This window comes from Salmo salar, chromosome ssa10, assembly GCF_905237065.1.
Source record: "Salmo salar chromosome ssa10, Ssal_v3.1, whole genome shotgun sequence".
Taxonomy (NCBI): domain Eukaryota; kingdom Metazoa; phylum Chordata; class Actinopteri; order Salmoniformes; family Salmonidae; genus Salmo; species Salmo salar.
Genome location: NC_059451.1, coordinates 112,588,437 through 112,608,773, shown reverse-complemented (window position 1 = coordinate 112,608,773; position 20,337 = coordinate 112,588,437). Strand labels below are relative to the sequence as shown.

Genomic DNA, 20,337 nt, shown 5'->3' with positions numbered 1-20,337 from the left:
CCTGCTCCTCTTGGGCACGCTGCTTGGTCCTTTGGTGGTGGGAGATTCTAACACGTGCGTCGTATGAAGGAGACCAAGGCGCAGCGTGAGTATCGTTCCAGAGCTTTATTATATTGTGAAACTTAGCCAAACAAACAATAAACTATAAACAAAACACAAACAGTGACGACAGAGGTGCAACATGCACTAACTCAAAATAATCTCCCACAAACACAGGTGGGAAAAACAACTACTTAAATATGATCCCCAATTAGAGACAACGATGACCAGCTGCCTCTAATTGGGAATCATACAAAACCCCCAACATAGAAAAAAGAAACTAGAACACAACATAGAAAAAATAAACTAGATAAACCCCAACCCCCCAGTCACGCCCTGACCTACTCTACCATAGAAAATAAGAGCACTCTATGGTCAGGACGTGACAATTCAACCCTTGGAATACTCCTGTGCCCTCAATACACTGGGTCAAGGGTTAATTCTATTTGTATGTTGGTGTTCATCATTCACTCTGTTACATCTAAGACTGTAGACTAGATGTGGGTAAAATAAGAACAGGCCAATCTTGGAGATCTGGTGCGTTCCAAAAAATGTAGTTAAAGAAAATGACATTAGCGACATTAATGACATATTCCGTCACATTGTAATCCCCCTCCTCCCAACGGCTTAAACTTTTAGAGCTTAATTATTGCCAGCTACCTTTGGAAAACCCCACATTTTACTAGCTCATTCCGTATAATACCCGAGTGCTTCCTTTTGGTGAACAGTGGAGTTTTGTCCTCCGCCCAAATCTAATAGGATCTCTTACAGACAATTGAAGCCATGCCAGGAGCATCATGATTAGTTTAAGGAAGAAATTCCAGCTGCCAAACTACAGGCCAGCGGGCAGTAATTCAATATGATGTACTTTTGGGCACAGTAAAGCTGGATAAAGGTGCTTACATAGCCCAAGAGGGACAGTAATTAAGGCAACAGCAGCCCAATGTTTTAAGTGTTGTTCGCCTGCCCTGTATAAATGTTGTTCACCTGCATTCGATGGCAGGTTATCTTCCGCATTGTGATTTTAGAGACATGTGTAATACGGTTTATGTATGAACTCCAATTTGAATATTTATGAAATGCACATTCTTATAATTGGCAACATGTTTCTTTTTCTTTTGACTCCAGACCTACTGTATTCGCTGCATGAGTGATACTAGCCAGAGTAGTGTGCAGGTTTCTCTTTTCTTAGAAGTGGTCCTATGTGTACTGTACATAACAATAAGGTGGAAATTATAACTTATAACATGCTCTATATTATTGATTTCATGTATGGTATGTAACAATTGTTTGATTGCTGCCATCCCGGAAACACATATTTTATATGACAGATATATTTCACAATGAACTTTCTCTAATACCTCATGTTCTGAATGCTATTTTCATATTGTGGCAGGAGCGTCTTCACTTAATGAACCTATGCATCTGTCGATAGGGCACAATCCTGTACATCTAATTCTGATTAGGATGGCTATAATCCTGTTATATTTGTGCCAGCACTGCTGCTAGGCTGGACAACCAGGGACCACCATGAAGTGGAGGTGGCAGTGCTGGGAGCGAGGCTAAGAAACACACTAGCTACGTAAATGAAGGCAAATTGTCTAACCTGTATAAGCATTGTAGAGAAAAGCTGAGAGAACTAAGAGAAGACTGAATCCTAAAATGCGCGTAACTCTAATGTTACCATTTTCCCACAATGTCCTGCATAATATACACAAAAGTGAGATACAACACAATATATTCCTAAATTGTCCAATGTAGCCATTTTTATCTCAATATCAAATCACTTCTGGGTAACAATTAAGTACCTTACTGTGATTGTTTTCAATTAAAATGGTAAAAAAAAATAAAAAATATGCTAGGACTGTCTGGGAGTGGTCTGAGAGAGGGGCCTAACTGAAGGAGCCTAATGGGGGATGTATAACCTGAAAATGAGCGTAATTGGCAGAGGAGAGCAGACTCACTTTTTTACTGGTCTATTAACTTATACCAGGCGGTCCAAAAACACCAGCCAGCCAAACAAACTGAAATTTCAGGCGGCCTTTTCAAACAGCTACTGCACTAAAAGTGCATTATCATAATTTTCACAATTTCACAGTATTATTCCAACCTCATAGTGTGGAAATATATATAAAACACAGGAAAACCATGTTTTTGACTGGACTGCTCCTTTAAACAATGAATTGGCAATGTAAGACCTCACACTTCATCCCTTTGCCAAGCATGCATTACAAAATCAGTGTGTATGCTTTTATGACAAAACCAATTAAGCAATATTTATTGGCGACCTGGATAGATTGTACAAGGGTGTGCACTCTTGATTGCATGTTCATTGATATTTTTTGTGCCAGTTTATTCATTGTAAAAGGCTTAAGTAAGATATAATAGTTGGGTCGCTTATAAGAAATCCCGCTACGACGATCCATTCAGAAAAGCGTCAATACAGGACTAAGATTGAATCTTATTAAGCTGGCTATGACACTCGATGGATGTGGCAGGACTTGCAAACTATCACGGATTACAAAGGGAAACCAAGCCGTGAGCTGCCCAGAAATCCGAGCCTACCAGACAAGCTTAATGTCTTCAATGCTCGCTTCAAGCATGAGAGCACCAGCTGTTCCGGATGACTGTGTGATCTTGCTCTCCGTAGCTGATATAAGACCTTTAAACAGGTTCAAATTCGCAAGACAGCGGGGCCAGATGCATACTCAGAGCATGCGCTGAACAGCTGGCAGGTGTCTTCACTGACATTTTTAACCTATCCCTGACTCGGACTGTAATACCGACTTGTTTCAAGCAGACCACCATAGTCCCTGTGCCCAAGAACGCCAAGGTAACCTGTGGCCGCACATGATTCCAACACCATTGTCAAGTTGCTGACGATACAGCGTTGATAGGAGTGAACACCGATGACGATGTGGCAGCTAATATAGAGGAGGTCAGAGACCTGGTAGTGTGGTGCCAGTCAACCAACCTCTCCCTCAACGTCAGAAAGACAAAGGAGCTGATCGTGGACTACAGGCAACGGAGAGGCAAGCACGCCCACATCCACATTGATGGGGCTTTAGTAGAGCGGGTCGAGTGCTTCAAGTTCCTCAGTGTCTACATCACTAAGGAATTAACATGGTCCACACACCCACACAGTTGTGAACAGCTCCTCTTCCCCCTTAGGAGGCTGAACAGATTTGGTATGGGTCCTCAGATCCTCAAAAAGTTTTACAGCTTCACCGTTGAGAGCATATTGACTGGCTGCATCATCGCTTGGCGCTGGGGCCGAGCTCCCTGCCTTCCAGGACATCTAGACAAAATTGTCAATGACTCCAGCCACCCAAGCCATATACTGTTCTCTCTGCTACCGCAAGGCAAGCGGTACCAGTGCACCAAGTCTGGAACCAACAGGACCCTGAACAGCTTCTAGCCCCAAGCCATAAGACTGCCAAAACAAGACTGCTAAATATCTAATCAAATGGCTACCCGGACTACCTGCACTGACCTTTTTGTGCACTAACTCCAAGGGTGAAAGTAGATTTCATTTCTTACCGGTACTGGACACCCAAGTGCACGCAAGCATTTTATTTATACTACAAAATGTACAGGGTGGTCTACTGGACTGGACATGGACAAACAGATCAATAAAAACAATGTTGTCTGATCCATTTAATTGGACTACAAAAAGGCGAGACGTAATGGTGAAATAGCCAATAGTTTTTTTGGGTCATGTTGTATTAATTGTGATAGGCTCACGTTTTACCGGTACTACGTTCCCCCACTATTTATTTTGCTGCGAGGCCCTACCGGACCGTACAGCCTTACTTTCACCCCTGACTAACTCTCTTGCACTGACTCTGTGCACACACATGTTGCCTAGTGACTTTACCCCTACTATATGTACAGTACATAGCTAACTCAATTACCTAATATCACTGCACATCGACTCATACTGGTGCTCCCTGTATATAGCCATGTTATTTGTACTCGTTATTGCTATTCGTTATAGACTCGTGTCACTCTTTCTATTTTAATTTTATCTTTAACTCTGCATTGTTGGAAAAGGCCTTATAAGTAAGCATTTAATTTTTATTCTACACCTATTGTTTACAAAGTATGTAACAAATAAAATGTGATTTGATTTGGTAATTGCAGTTTGTAAGATCACTTGTTCCATATCTTCAACGCACACACGCACATGTATTTTTATTTAATATATATATATATATCTATACATATACTGCTCAAAAAATAAAGGGAACACTTAAACAACACATCCTAGATCTGAATGAAAGAAATAATCTTATTAAATATTTTTTTCTTTACATAGTTGACTGTGCTGACAACAAAATCACACAAAAATAATCAATGGAAATCCAATTTATCAACCCATGGAGGTCTGGATTTGGAGTCACACTCAAAATTATGACCTCCCTACAACGCCTGGGCATGCTCCTGATGAGGTGGCGGATGGTCTCCTGAGGGATCTCCTCCCAGACCTGGACTAAAGCATCCGCCAACTCCTGGACAGTCTGTGGTGCAACGTGGCGTTGGTGGATGGAGCGAGACATGATGTCCCAGATGTGCTCAATTGGATTCAGGTCTGGGGAACGGGCGGGCCAGTCCATAGCATCAATGCCTTCCTCTTGCAGGAACTGCTGACACACTCCAGCCACATGAGGTCTAGCATTGTCTTGCATTAGGAGGAACCCAGGGCCAACCGCACCAGCATATGGTCTCACAAGGGGTCTGAGGATCTCATCTCGGTACCTAATGGCAGTCAGGCTACCTCTGGCGAGCACATGGAGGGCTGTGCGGCCCCCCAAAGAAATGCCACCCCACACCATGACTGACCCACCGCCAAACTGGTCATGCTGGAGGATGTTGCAGGCAGCAGAATGTTCTCCACGGCGTCTCCAGACTCTGTCACGTCTGTCACGGGCTCAGTGTGAACCTGCTTTCATCTGTGAAGAGCACAGGGCGCCAGTGGCGAATTTGCCAATCTTGGTGTTTTCTGGCAAATGCCAAATGTCCTGCACGGTGTTGGGCCTCATACCACCCTCATGGAGTCTGTTTCTGACCGTTTGAGCAGACACATGCACATTTGTGGCCTTCTGGAGGTCATTTTGCAGTGCTCTGGCAGTGCTTATCCTGCTCCTCCTTGCACAAAGGCAGAGGGAGCAGTCCTGCTGCTGGGTTGTTGCCCTCCTACGGCCTCCTCCACGTCTCCTGATGTACTGACCTGTCTCCTGGTAGCGCCTCCATGCTCTGGACACTACGCTGACAGACACAGCAAACCTTCTTGCCACAGCTCGCATTGGTGTGCCATCCTGGATGAGCTGCACTACCTGAGCCACTTGTGTGGGTTGTAGAGTCCGTCTCATGCTACCACTAGAGTGAAAGCACCACCAGCATTCAAAAGTGACCAAAACATCAGCCAGGAAGCATAGGAACTGAGAAGTGGTCTGTGGTCCCCACCTGCAGAACCACTCCTTTATTGGGGGTGTCTTGCTAATTGCCTATAATTTCCACCTGTTGTCTATTCCATTTGCACAACAGCATGTGAAATGTATTGTCAATCAGTGTTGCTTCCTAAGTGGACAGTTTGATTTCACAGAAGTGTGATTGACTTGGAGTTACATTGTGTTGTTTAAGTGTTCCCTTTATTTTTTTGAGCAGTGTATATTTCACCTTTATTTAACCAGGTACGCTAGTTGAGAACAAGTTCTCATTTACAACTGCGACCTGGCCAAGATAAAGCAAAGCAGTGCGACACAAACAACAACACAGAGTTACACTTGGAATAAACAAGTGTATAGTCAATAACACAATAGAAAAAAAGAAAGTCTATATACAGTGTGTGCAAATGGCGTGAGGAGGTAAGGCAATAAATAGGCCATAGTAACAAAGTAATTACAATTTAGCATCAGAAAGATGTTTTGTAATTTTAATTACACTATATATACAAAGTATGTGGACACCCCTTCAAATTAGTGGATTCCACTATTTCAACCACATCCATTGCTGACATTCGAGCACACAGCCATGCAATCTCCATAGACAAACATTGGCAGTAGAATGACCTTACTGAAGAGCTCAGTGACTTTCAACGTGGCACCGTCACAGGATTCCACCTTTCCAACAAGTCAGTTCGTAAAATGTCTGCCCTGCTAGAGCTGCCCTGGTCAACTGTAAGTGCTGTTATTGTGAAGTGAAAAGTCTAGGAGCAACAACGGCTCAGCCGTGAAGTGGTTGGCGTAGCGCCAAAAATTGTCTGTCCTCGGTTGCAACATTGACTACCAAGTTCCAAACTGCCTCTGGATGCAATGTCAGCACAAGAACTGTTCATCGGGCGCATCATGAAAGGGGTTTCCATGTCTGAGCAGCTGCACACAAGCCTAAGATCACCATGCGCAATGTCAAGCGTCGGCTGGTGTTGTGTAAAGCTCCACTGGCCATTGGACTCTGGAGCAGTAGAAATGCATTCTCTGAAATTATGAATCACGCTTCACCATCTGGCAGTCCAACCGGCGAATCTGGGTTTGGCGGATGTCAGGAAATCGCTACCTGTCCGAATGCATAGTGCCAGCTGAGGAGGAATAATGGTCTGGGTATGTTTTTCATGGTTCAGGCCCCTTAGTTCCAGTGAAGGGAAATCTTAACGCTACAGCCTACAATGACATTTCAGACGATTCTGTGCTTCCAACTTTGTGGCGACAGTTTGGGAAAGGCCAATACAGCGAGGTCAATACAAGTATTGTTTGTCAAGATCAGTGTGGAATAACTTGACTGGCCTGCACAGAGCCCTGACCTCAACCCCATCAAACACTTTTGGGATGAATTGGAACGCAGACTTAGAGCCAGGCCTAATCGCCCAACATCAGTGCCTGATCTCATTCATGCTCTTGTCGCTGAATGGAAGCAAGTCCCCCCAGCAATGTTCCAAAATGTAGCGGAAAGCCTTCCCAGAAGCGTGGAGGCTGTTTTTGCAGCAAAGGGGTACCAACGACCATGTGTTCACATACTCTTGGTCATGTAGTGTATCTGTAGGCCCCCGTCTCTCAGGAAATTAGCCTCTGCATGTACAGGTTAATTTACAGTAATAGATCCTGCTCCCTGCTGGCTGCATTTCCTCCCTTACTGGTTCCTATTAGCTTGAAAAATGCAAAACCTACAGGAGTAGGTCATAAAGCCTCAGGAAGCAGTAGCTTCTTTAGGAAAGGCAAAACATAACTGAGGAATGGGTGCGTTGTAGGCCAAAATAAGACAAGTCTACTGATTGCAAACCTTGAGTCGCTAACTTCTCAGGTTTCAGGATGAATCATGTATCTTTTTTGGGGGGTCCAGTGACGTCAAGTGCAAACTTCAAGGATCAACATTGAATTTAGAAATTTGACACAGCCACCCTCAACAGCCACATCCAATTTGTTGGGATGTTTGTTTTTTCTGGAAACAATATAATCATAGTTCTTTTAGAAGATTTTACCTACTTATTTGAGTCTATCAGAAACCCCTAAATGTTTTAGTTGCTGTTGTTTTATGCGGTCAATGTCAAGAGTAGATATCAGATGCCAGTGCTAGTAGGGCCTGCCTTGGGGACGTCTGATTAGCTCTATTGATATAATTATTGTGACCTGACTAACTTTGCTTTGTTACATATCTTCCCGTTATGCCCTATGAATCAACTTTGGTTTAGTTTAACCTTGTGATACTGGAGGCCTATGCAGGCACAAAATCAGACGAGTCAAGAGACTTTCTAAAAATACAATTGTGCATTTGTCTTGAGACGGAGATGAAAGGTTTTGCAGACTCTCGGATGTCACACCAGATTTTGGGATCAGGGACAAAATATTCCATTGCATCCAAGAGCGCTTGTTTGATAAGTAACCTTGCCTAAGAGCTGAAGATGTGCGCTAACACAAACTCGCGACTTGACATACAGGAGAGCCAAATTCAAATAAGCATTGACACAATAAGCATTGACACAATACGTTCCATTTTTCGTTGAATGTGAATCCCTTTTCCTTTTAAGATGAATGGTTTGGTCCATGGTCAATTTTCACCAACAATAAGGAAAATTATATCGAATGCATATGCTTTGGATACTGGAGACTGTGACAGAAACCAACTGATCTGTCATCAAAAATAAATCCCTGGTTTTCATCCTCCTAACTATTCCTAAAACCTAATACATTTAGCTAGGCTCATAGGCCCCAAGCAGAGTTGGCGGTGCTTGTAGATAAATCCTTTTAAATCCAACCTTCTCCCTGCAGTTTAAAAAACATGGAAAGCATGAAAGAAAGTGTTAAATACCTGTGAAGATTGAGGGATGTGACTTGAATGGGCTACATGTTGTAACAAATACTGACATCACCTCATTAATACTTTTCAATGATATTAAACAAGAGTGGCACTTTTCTTTTCTACACATCCAATATTTTGTGACGGTCTCATGTAAAAACAGAGATTTGTGAAGAACCCTTGTCATGAGATAATGCCAACTCAGTGGCTTTGTGGTTAGAGTGTCTGCCCTGTGATTAGAAGGTTGGGAGTTTGATCCATAGCCAAGTCATACCAAAGACTAAAAATGGGTCCTAATATGTCTCTTCTTGGCACAAAGGAGATGGATTGGGGGTGTACTTCAACATCATGCTACAGCTGTGTCAAGTTGGCAAGATGTCCTTTGGGTGGTGGACCATTCTTGATTTGAAATAGGCTCTGGCTTGTGCAATGCTACTTACTTACTTTACTTGTCATAAGATAAGGAATATATAGTATATCAAGTTTATTGATGACATGTATTAGTCAACCAATCCCCTTCCATCTTGTTAGGCTCAGTTCAAAAACATATACAAAGGTAATTTGGAAGAGTAAAGTAAAACGGTGTAAGAACTCAACTGTACAAAATAAGCTGCAATGATAAAATCCACAATTGAATGTTTAGAGCAGTGTTTATTATGGCTGGATTCAATCCTTATTGCAGAAGATCCGCATTAAAATGTAAAGGTCATTTATGATTGAGCTGACATATGCAGCGTTTACCATGAATGCAGTCTGTGCGAACGTGGGAACATTGCCTTTATATTTCGAGCTATAACGCGGATCTTCCACAATGCCTCTGTGATACGGATTGAATCCCGTCCTTAACCTGTTCCTGGGGACCCAAAGGGGTGCACATTTTTGATTTTACCGTAGCACTACACACCTGGTTCAAATCATCAAAGCTTGATGATGATGATGATGATGGATACTTGTGATGATGATCAAAGTTGGATGATGATAATGGATACATCTGTCTTCAAGTCACGTAAAGGGCTCAGATTGGTGCACCTAAAATGTGCGGAGTATTAATGTCGAAAATTTACATTTGGGTACAGGATACAAATCCTGACATCTTGGTATTGTTAGAAACTTGTCTAAATGATTTGATTGCTGATAATGACAGCTAAATTCTTATAATGTATTTAGATGTTACAAGATAAAAAGTGGGTGGAGTGTCCATCTAAACTAAGTGTACAAAACAAGCTCTTTCCATGACATAGACTGACCAGGTGAATCCAGGTGAAAGCTATGATCCCTTATTCATGTAACCTGTTAAATCCACTTCAATCGGTATAGATGAAGTGGAGGAGACAGGTTAAAGAAGGATATTTAAGCCTTGAGGCATTTGAGGCATGGCTCGTGTACGTGTGCCATTCAGAGGGTAAATGAGCAAGACAAAATATTGAAGTGCCTTTGAACAGGATATGGTAGTAGGTTCCAGGCGCACCAGTTTGAGTGTGTTAAGATTTGCAACGTTTCTGGGTTTTTCACGTTCAACAGTTTCTCGTGTGTTTCAACAATGGTCCACAACCCAAAGGACATCCAGCCAACTTGACACAACTGTGGGAAGCATTGGAGTCAACATGGGCCTGCATCCCTGTGGAACACTATCGACACCTTATAGAGTCCATGCCCAAATGAATTTAGGCTGTTCTTGGGGCAAAAGGGGGTGCAACTAAATAGTAGGAAGATGTTCCTAATGTTTTGTACACTCAGTGTATTTTATATAATGTTGAGAAAACATTCCATTAAAGTGGACTGAACTGGCTGATTTAGCCTCGGTTTCAATCATCCTCAATGAGAAATGTGACTGTGAACGAGATTTGGGACAATATTTTCTTTTAATTTTCTCAATAAATGCTTTCAATATTTGTATACGAAATCTTACAATTTATAGTTGGTTTGATGTTTAATACTGTCCTATGTGCATTGTGTAATTTACTGATCGTCCCTAACTAGCCTCATAGGGATATCCAAAGTCAAACCAAATTTACGATGGGCTTTACGATCGGGTTGCTTGCAGCTGTACTCTGAAATCATATCAAAGTTTATTGGTGGCGTACCCAGTTTAGCAGGTGTTATAGTGGGTGCAGCGAAATGCTTATGTTACTAGCTCCTAACAATGCAGTAGAACATCAAACAAGTACACAAATAATTAAAACGTAAAAAAATATATAAGAATTTAAAAAAAAGAAATCAAGAACGGTGGGATGAATCCAATTAACAACCCAAATAACACTGCAGCAGTAGTCAAAATGCAATCTATACATATGTACATCCGGAGAATTTACACAAGATATACTACGAATGATATGTACAGCTACAGTATGTCAAGAATCCAGTATATAAATAAATATGTGGTTTGTATAAACAGTGTAACTAAAATACAATGTACAGTAGTAGAAATATTAGAAGCAGCTTTGTCGGGATGCAGTATTTCAATACACCATGTGAAACAGGAAGTGTCAAGTAGTTCAATATCTCTATAATATGTGACACGAGCATCGGCTGTGTGTGTGTATGTTAGTGTGTTTGTGATTACGAGGTGTATGTGTGTGTAAAAGCTTGTGTGTTTTGTGTGAGTGAGTGTGCATCACCTGGCTAGTGATGGCTGTTGAAAAGTCTGATGGCCTGATAATAGAAGCTGTTTTTTTGTCTCTCTGTCTTGGCTCTGATGAACCTGTACTGTCTCTGTCTGTCAGATGGTAGCCAAGTGAACAGTCCATGGATCAAGTGATTGAGGTCCTTAATGATGTTCTTGGCCTTCCTTTGACATTTGGATTTAACTCTGAGCCGGATGCTGGATGTAACTCTGAGCTGGATGCTGGATGCTGGATGTAACTCTGGATTTAACTCTGAGTCGGATGCTGGATGTAACTCTGAGCTGGATGCTGGATGTAACTCTGAGCTGGATGCTGGATGTAACTCTGAGCTGGATGCTGGATGTAACTCTGAGCTGGATGCTGGATGTAACTCTGAGCTGGATGCTGGATGCTGGATGTAACTCTGGATTTAACTCTGAGCCGGATGCTGGATGTAACTCTGAGCTGGATGCTGGATGTAACTCTGAGCTGGATGCTGGATGTAACTCTGAGCTGGATGCTGGATGTAACTCTGAGCTGGATGCTGGATGCTGGATGTAACTCTGGATTTAACTCTGAGCTGGATGCTGGATGTAACTCTGAGCTGGATGCTGGATGTAACTCTGAGCTGGATGCTGGATGTAACTCTGAGCTGGCTGTTGGATGTAACTCTGAGCTGGATGCTGGATGTAACTCTGAGCTGGATGCTGGATGTAACTCTGAGCTGGATGCTGGATGTAACTCTGAGCCAGATGCTCGATGTAACTCTGAGCTGGATGCTGGATGTAACTCTCAGCTGGATGCTGGATGCTGGATGTAACTCTGAGCTGGATGCAACTCTGAGCTGGATGCTGGATGTAACTCTGAGCTGGATGCTGGATGTAAGTCTGAGCTGGATGTTGGATGTAACTTTGAGACAGATGCTGGATGTAACTCTGAGCTGGATGCTGGATGTAACTCTGAGCTGGATGCTGGATGCAACTCTGAGCTGGATGCTGGATGTAACTCTGGATGTAACTCTGAGCTGTACAAGGCTCTATGTAATCTCTAGTCTGCTTTAAGTGAATTAGATTTTTTTTTTTATTGACCTTAAATTAGTATTGAATGCGGGAAAAATTAAGTATATGTTGTTTTCCAGAACGCATCAAAAATTACCCAAACTATAAAGAAAATCCACCTCGGATGGTGCCCGCTGAGATTGTGTCCTTGCTTACAAATATCTGGGCATCTGGATAGACAACGGGCTGTCTTTTAGAAAGCATATTGATGAGTTAGTGAAGAAATTAAGAATAAAAATGTGCTTCTTCTATATAAATATGTCCTGCCGCTCACTTAACAGTAGAAAGAGGGTCATTCGACGTTCCAGACGGTTCTAGGCTATGTTGACATCATCTATATGAATGCAGATGCCGCTTCAATAAAGCCATTAGATGCAGTTTACCATAGCACACTTTGTTTTATTACGGGCGACAAATTCAGTACACATCATTGCATTCTTTACCAAAAAGTAGGCTCTTTGAAGTCACGCAGGTCGATTCATCGGCAGGTTGTATCACATCCGGCCGTGATTGGGAGTTCCATAGGGCGGTGTACAATTGGCCCAGTGTCGTCCGGGTTTGGCCGGGGTAGGCCATCATTGTAAATAAGAATTTGTTCTTAACTGACTTGCCTAGTTTAATAAAGGTTAAATAAAAAATAAAAATCGCCCTCTTTTTATTTAAAAGCGCCATACCTTAACTCCGTCAATAACCTTTAGACGTATGAGTGACCATACTCAGTATCAGGGATTGCTAACTCTAGAAAGGCCTCCAGTCTCCTCAGAGTTAGGTACAACTGCTTTTAGTTTCTTTGTACCCAATGTATGGAACAATCTACTGAGTTCCCTACAACTGAATGTTATGGTACCTCGCTGAGAGTTATAAATGTTGATTGGGGACCTTTTTGCTGAAGAATGTGATTGTTTTTCTTTAATAAATTTGTATTTTTTAAATTTGTATTAGCAGGACCCTCTTGTGATATAGACCTTGGTCCCAATGGGAATCCCTGTTAATATCAAAGTTAAATTAAATGAAATAAAAAAAAACGAGTTTAATTTTTTAATCAACTGTGTAGTGTCAGGGCAAAAACAGTCTGAGCCCTTTACATGGTTTGAGATGGAGTAGATGGAGAATCCATGATCATCATCAAACGTTGATCATCATCAAGATCAAATGGTATCCATCATCATCATCATCATCATCATCCTCATCAAGCTTTGATGATTTGAATCAGGTGTGTAGTGCTAAGGGTCCCCAGGTACATGATTGAGAAGCACTGTTTAGAAGAATAGCCCTTCATAAGCGAAGTTGATCAATTGCAGAAAAAATGTGCAATGTCAAGCTGACTAGTACATATAATATCCACGCTAGCATATTACTAAGTATACTTGTCCAATACATCACTTAATACTATGTAGTAAATGAGTTTGGATATCGGGAGAGTTTCTTTTTTGTGTTACATGTTCAACAAGCTTCAGTTAGTTGGCAGACGCCTTCTTTTCACAAAGATTTTGTTGATAAGGCACATTCATCTTTGAGGTATATGACAACCAACATAACATAATGAAATTGACAAAGGACCAAAGTCTTGACTTAAATACAGTGAGGGAAAAAAGTATTTGATCCCCTGCTGATTTTGTACGTTTGCCCACTGACAAAGAAATGATCAGTCTATAATTTTAATGGTAGGTTTATTTGAACAGTGAGAAACAAAATAACAACAAAAAAATCCAGAAAAACGCATGTCAAAAATGTTATAAAATGATTTGCATTTTAATGAGGGAAATAAGTATTTGACCCCTCTGCAAAACATGACTTAGTACTTGGTGGCAAAACCCTTGTTGGCAATCACAGAGGTCAGACGTTTCTTGTAGTTGGCCACCAGGTTTGCACACATCTCAGGAGGGATTTTGTCCCACTCCTCTTTGCAGATCTTCTCCAAGTCATTAAGGTTTCGAGGCTGACGTTTGGCAACTCGAACCTTCAGCTCCCTCCACAGATTTTCTATGGGATTAAGGCCTGGAGACTGGCTAGGCCACTCCAGGACCTTAATGTGCTTCTTCTTGAGCCACTCCTTAGTCTTGAGCCACTCCTTTGTTGCCTTGGCCGTGTGTTTTGGGTCATTGTCATGCTGGAATACCCATTCACGACCCATTTTCAATGCCCTGGCTGAGGGAAGGAGGTTCTCACCCAAGATTTGAAGCTACATGGCCCCGTCCATCGTCCCTTTGATGCCTTGAAGTTGTCCTGTCCCCTTAACAGAAAAACACCCCCAAAGCATAATGTTTCCACCTCCTTGTTTGACGGTGGGGATGGTGTTCTTGGGGTCATAGGCAGCATTCCTCCTCCTCCAAACACAGCGAGTTGAGTTGATGCTAAAGAGCTCCATTTTAGTCTCATCTGACCACAACACTTTCACCCAGTTGTCCTCTGAATCATTCAGATGTTCATTGGCAACTTCAGACGGGCATGTATATATGCTTTTTTGAGCAAGGGGACCTTGCAGGCGCTGCAGGATTTCAGTCCTTCACGGCATAGTGTGTTACCAATTGTTTTCTTGGTGACTATGGTCCCAGCTGCCTTGAGATCATTGACAAGATCCTCCCGTGTAGTTCTGGGCTGATTCCTCACCGTTCTCATGATCATTGCAACTCCACAAGGTGAGATCTTGCATGGAGCCCCAGCCCGAAGGGAGATTGACAGTTCCTTTGTGTTTCTTCCATTTGCGAATAATCGCACCAACTGTTGTCACCTTCTCACCAAGCTGCTTGGTGATGGACTTGTAGCCCATTCCAGCCTTGTGTAGGTCTACAATCTTGTCCCTGACATCCTTGGAGAGCTCTTTGGTCTTGGCCATGGTGGAGAGTTTGGAATCTGATTGATTGATTGCTTCTGGCTCCCAGGTGTCTTTTATACAGGTAACAAGCTGAGATTAGGAGCACTCCCTTTAAGAGTGTGCTCCTAATCTCAGCTTGTTACCTGTATAAAAGACACCTGGGAGCCAGAAATCTTTCTGATTGAGAGGGGGTGAAATACTTATTTCCCTCATTAAAATGCTAATCAATTTGTAACATTTTTTACATGCGTTTTTCTGGATTTTTTTGTTGTTATTCTGTCTCTCACTGTCCAAATATACCTACCATTAAAATTATAGACTGATAATCTTTTTGTCAGTGGGCAAACGTACAAAATCAGCAGGGTATCAAATACTTTTTTCCCTCACTGTATGTAATTCATATGCATTTGCGAATTCGCCTTCGCTTCCAGTGCAATGGAATGTAATTGCATTCGATTTTGACAAACAAGAGAGAAGAACACAACCAGGTGTGGGACAGTTCCAAGTCTGTACCCACCTCCCTGTGTTATGTTATGATGCCATTGGCAGTAAAGCCACAGCTGCTGGCAGACTCAGTCTAAAAGTGTGGTGGAGAATGCTAGCGGTGCTAACAGTGTGCTAATCACAAGTTCTTTGTTCTTTATTCTTCAGATCTCCATTAGTTGGCACCTTAGCCACCGCTAGTCTTCCTGGGGTCCAGTTAAGACTGGAGCCATTCTTATGTTCTAAGTTCTGGAGACTTGTAAGACGGAAGGAAAGGCAGGTACTGGAAGAACTTGAACCTCTGTAAACAGTTAGTACAAAAAGGTATATCGTAGCAGGACCGGTCTGTCATCATTGTGCTGCCTTCCTCTGTCACTTTCGTACGCCAACTTTTAATGCCCCTCTCTTTTTCGGTGCCTGTAAAAATGAAAACGATTGAAACCTCCTCATGAATCCATGTGAATCCAATTGTGGCCATAACCTGACTGTGAAATCAGTGTCTTGGATGAGCGTTTAAGCTTGCACATGTGGAATGTAATCATATGGATGTATACTGTTGGTGTATTGGCTCACCTGGAATCGTATTGTCCAATACAAATCCAAAGAACCCACCGATGAACATGTGTGTAGTGAAGAGAACAACTATAACTTGGTCCAGTTCTTTTATCCCTGTGAAAACAAAGATATGGTTATCTTCTGTAGAAATACAGTACAAACCAGCTATGTTTCACCTATCATTGCATGGTTCTCCGCCTTACTGGTTTCAATAGATGATTTTGGTACAAGAGAACCAGGATATTGCTTCGGGGGCATTTGTGCCTTACTTGGAAATCAATCTAGCAGAATATCTAATGTGGACAACATGTACAGTGCCTTCAGAAAGTATTCACACCCCTTGATTTTACTGCCTGAATTTCAAATTGATTAAATTGAGATGTGGTGTCACTGGACTACACACAATACCCCATAACGTAAAAGTGTAATTATGTTTTCAGAAATGTTTACAAAATAATGAAATGAAAGCTGAAATGTGTTGAATCATAAGTATTCAACGCCTTTCTTATGGCAAGCCTAAATAAGTATAGGAGTAAAGATTTGCTTAATACCCTCTTGAGGCTACAATCCCGCTAATGGGATTGGTTGGACAACAACCAGTGAGATAACACGGCGCGATATTCAAAACAAAATAATCTAAAAATTAAAATTCAAGTATTATACGGCATTTTAAAGATACTCAACTCGTTAATCCAATCACATTGTCTTATTTCAAGAAGGCTTTACGGTGAAAGAAAAACATTAAATTATTTTAGCATAGCACCTCAGCAAAGAAAAAAAAAGCAATTTTCCAAGCATGATAGCCATCACAAAACCAGATATACAGCTAAAATTAAGCACTAACCTTTGACAATCTTCATCAGATGACACTCCTAGGACATCATGTTAGACAATACATGCATTTTTTTGTTCGATCAAGTTTATATTTATATCCAAAAACCCAATTCTTACATTGGCGCATGGCGTTCAGAAAATGTTTTCTCCCCGTAACTTCCGGTGAATAGGCACATTTAATTTACGGAAGAACTCATGAACGTTGAAAAATGTTATAACAATTATTTAAAGAATTAGAGATAATCTACTCCTTTATGCAACCACTTTGTCAGATTTCAAAATAACGTTACGGAAAAAGCACATTGTTCAATATTCTGAGTACAGAACTTAGCCTTCAATGCTAAGCTATAGTTAGCCTACAACCACGGCGTCGACAAATCTCTAACAATATGTTCGAAATATTTACTTACCTTTGCTGATCTTCGGCGGAATGCACTCGGATGGGCACCCACTTCCACAAGAAATGTTCATTTGTTCTGCAAAGTCCATCATTTATGTCCAAATACGTCCGTTTTGTTGACCCATCCACAACACTTTACAATGTCATGTTACGTGGACTCAAATCCATAGACAAAATGTTCAAAGTTCCATTACCGTTTGTAGAAACACGTCAAATGATGTTTACAATCAATCCTTTAGGGTATTCTTTAACGTAAAATTGCGATAATTTTACAACCGGGCAATAGCTATTCATCCCAGAGGAAAAATAAAAAGACGATGACGTCATGTGTACGTGCATCATAAGACACCTCTCCTCAGACTGGCCAATGATTGACTGAGCCAAAATGATCTGCCCGGTAACAGATGATGGTTGAAACCTGTTCATAAAGATTGTTGACAGCCAATGGAAGAGTTAGGAGGTGTAACGTAAATCCTATTTCACTGTAGTTTTCCAAGGGATTCTAAACAAAAACTACATTTCTAAATTCTCCCACTTCCTGATTCAATTTTTCTCTGTTTTTTTGCCTGCCATATGAGTTCTGTTATCCTCTTCAGCGTCTCGTCCCGTCAGCGGGATCAAAATCCAGGGAAAATCCAGGGAAAACTCCTAGCGACATTAGCATAACGAAATGTAATATATATATTTTTTCAAATATAGGACTGTCTCATATCGTTTTATAGATACACCTCTCCTGAATCGACCCACGTCGTCCGATTTCAAAAAGGTTTTACAGGAAAAGCAAATCATTAGATTATGTTGGAGTCCATCGTAAAAGCAGCAACATAGCCATTTTCCGACCAACCACATGCATCACAAATAACCAAAAAACAGCTAAATGCAGCACTAACCTTTTACAAACTTCATCAGATGACACACCTAGGACATCATGTTACACAATGCATGCATTCTTTTGTTCAATAAAGTTCATATTTATATATGAAAACAGCATTTTACATCGGCGTCTGACGTTGACTAACTATTTTCCCGTCAAATGCAATCCGGGGAAACAGAGCTACAATTTACTGAATTACTATTCGAAAACATGTTTAAAATGTAATATTGTCATTCTAAGATTTATAGATGAATATCTCTTGAAAGCACCTGTCATACCAGATTTAAAAATAACTTTACTGGGTAATCACACTTAGCGATAAAAGGGGATGCGATACTCAGAAAATGAGCTAGTAAATACAGCTCGGCGCCATCTTGGAACAATCGCATATCACATCTAATGTTGTATAATATTGTCAATAATCCCTTACCTTTAGTTGTCTTCATCAGAAAGCACTTCCAGGAATCCCAGGTCCACAACAGATGTATTTTCGGTCGAAAAAGTCCATCCTTTATGTTCCATTAGCTTGCTGTTGTTAGCGCGTCCGAATGGTGTATCCAACTACTCTCGCGCCACAGCCGTTTCGAAATAATTATTTTTTTCCCATTTAGGTTCGTTCAAACATGTCAAACGTTGTATAACATAAATCTTCAGGGCCTGTTTCAACAAGAGAGCCAATAAGATTCGAGGGGGATAATTTCATTGTGTTTCAAAACGTTTCCAAAGGTGGGGGTAGACAGGGCCGCCGGCGTCATAATGGTGATGGCCCTCCCCCTGTGACCAATTTCCAACGCGTCTCATTCACTGAGTTTCGACAGTAGAAGGCTCAAAACACTTTGTAAAGACTGGCGACATCTTGTGGAAGCAATAGGAAGTGCTCAAATAACGATAGCTCACGGTGTGAATAATAGGCAACGACGTGAAGTTGAGTCCACAATTCAGAATTCCACTTCCTGGTTCAATCGGTCTCGGGGTTTTGACTGCCATATGAGTTCTGTTATACTCACAGACACCATTCAAACAGTTTTAGAAACTTTAGGGTGTTTTCTATCCACAGGTATTAATTATATGCATATCTTAGCTTCTGAGTCTGATTAGTAGGCCGTTGAAAATGGGCACGACGGACGTTACCCTATCGTAGGGTAACGTCAAGTTATACTCACAGACACCATTGAAAGAGTTTTAGAAACTTCAGAGTGTTTTCTATTCAAATCTACTAATAATATGCATATTCAATTTTCTGGGCCAGAGTAGTAAACTGTTTAAATTGGGTTTAAATTGGGTAGAAATACTGCCCCCTAGCCCCTAGAGTATATTATCAAGTCACATAAGTTGCATGGACTGACTCTGTGTGCAATAATACTGTCTTAACATGATTTTTGAATGACTACCTAATCTCTGTACCCCACACATACAACTATCTGTAAGGTCCCTCAGTTGAGCAATGAAATTCAAATACAGATTCAACCACAAAGACCAGGGAGGTTTTCCAATGCCTCGCAAAGAAGGGCACCTATTGGTAGATGGGTAAAAATAAAGAGAAAACATGGAATATCCATTTGAGCATGGTGAAGTTATTAATTACACGTTGGATGGTGTATCAACACACTCAGTCACTACAAAGATACAGGCGCCTTTCCTAACTCAGTTGTCGGAGAGGAAGGAAACCACTCAGGGATTTTAAAACTGTTACAGAGTTTATGGCTGTGATAGGAGAAAACTGAGGATGGATCAATAACATTGTGGTTACTCCATAATACTAACCTAAATGACAGAGTGAAAAGAAGGAAGCCTGTACAGAATAAAATATTCCTAAACATGCATCTTGTTTGCAATAAGGCACTAAAGTAAAACTGAAAAACATGTGGCAAAGAAATTAACTTTATGTCCTGAATACATATAATTGTGTTTGGGGCAAATCCAACACAACACATCCCTGAGTACCACTTGATATTCTCGAGCATGGTGGTGGCTGCATCATCTTATGGGTATGCTTTTCATTGGCAAGGACTAGAGAGTGTTGTAGGATAAAAAGAAAAAGAATAGAGCTAAGCATAGGTAAAATCCTAGAGGAAAACCTGATTCAGTCTGCTTTCCAACAGACACCAGGAGACAAATTCACTTTTAGCAGGACAATAACCTAAAACACAAGGCCAAATATACACTGGAGTTGCTTACCAAGATGACATTGAATGTTCCTGAGTGACCTAGTTAGAGTTTTTACTTAAATCGGCTAGAAAACCTATGGCAAGACTTCGCTGTCTAGCAATGATCAACAACCAACTTGACACAGCTTGAAGAATTATTTTAAGAATAATGTGTAAATATTGTACAATCCCGGTTTGCAAAGCTCTTAGAGACTTATCTAGAAAGACTCACAGCTGTAA

The 20,337-nt window shown here is 41.3% G+C and overlaps 1 protein-coding gene across 1 annotated transcript in view; it reads right to left on the bottom strand.

Moving 5' to 3' along the window:
• Nucleotides 1-15,122: 15,122 nt before the first annotated feature.
• Nucleotides 15,123-20,337, bottom strand: part of si:dkey-106n21.1 (solute carrier family 23 member 2) — a 77,550-nt gene continuing 72,335 nt past the window's right edge. Inside the window, exons 11-12 of the mRNA XM_014125661.2 lie at nt 15,861-15,956; nt 15,123-15,704 (exon numbers count right to left, since the gene is read on the bottom strand). Of these exons, the coding sequence (XP_013981136.1) occupies nt 15,523-15,704; nt 15,861-15,956 (278 nt within the window). The 3' untranslated portion in view covers nt 15,123-15,522. The remainder of the gene's footprint in view (nt 15,705-15,860; nt 15,957-20,337) is intronic.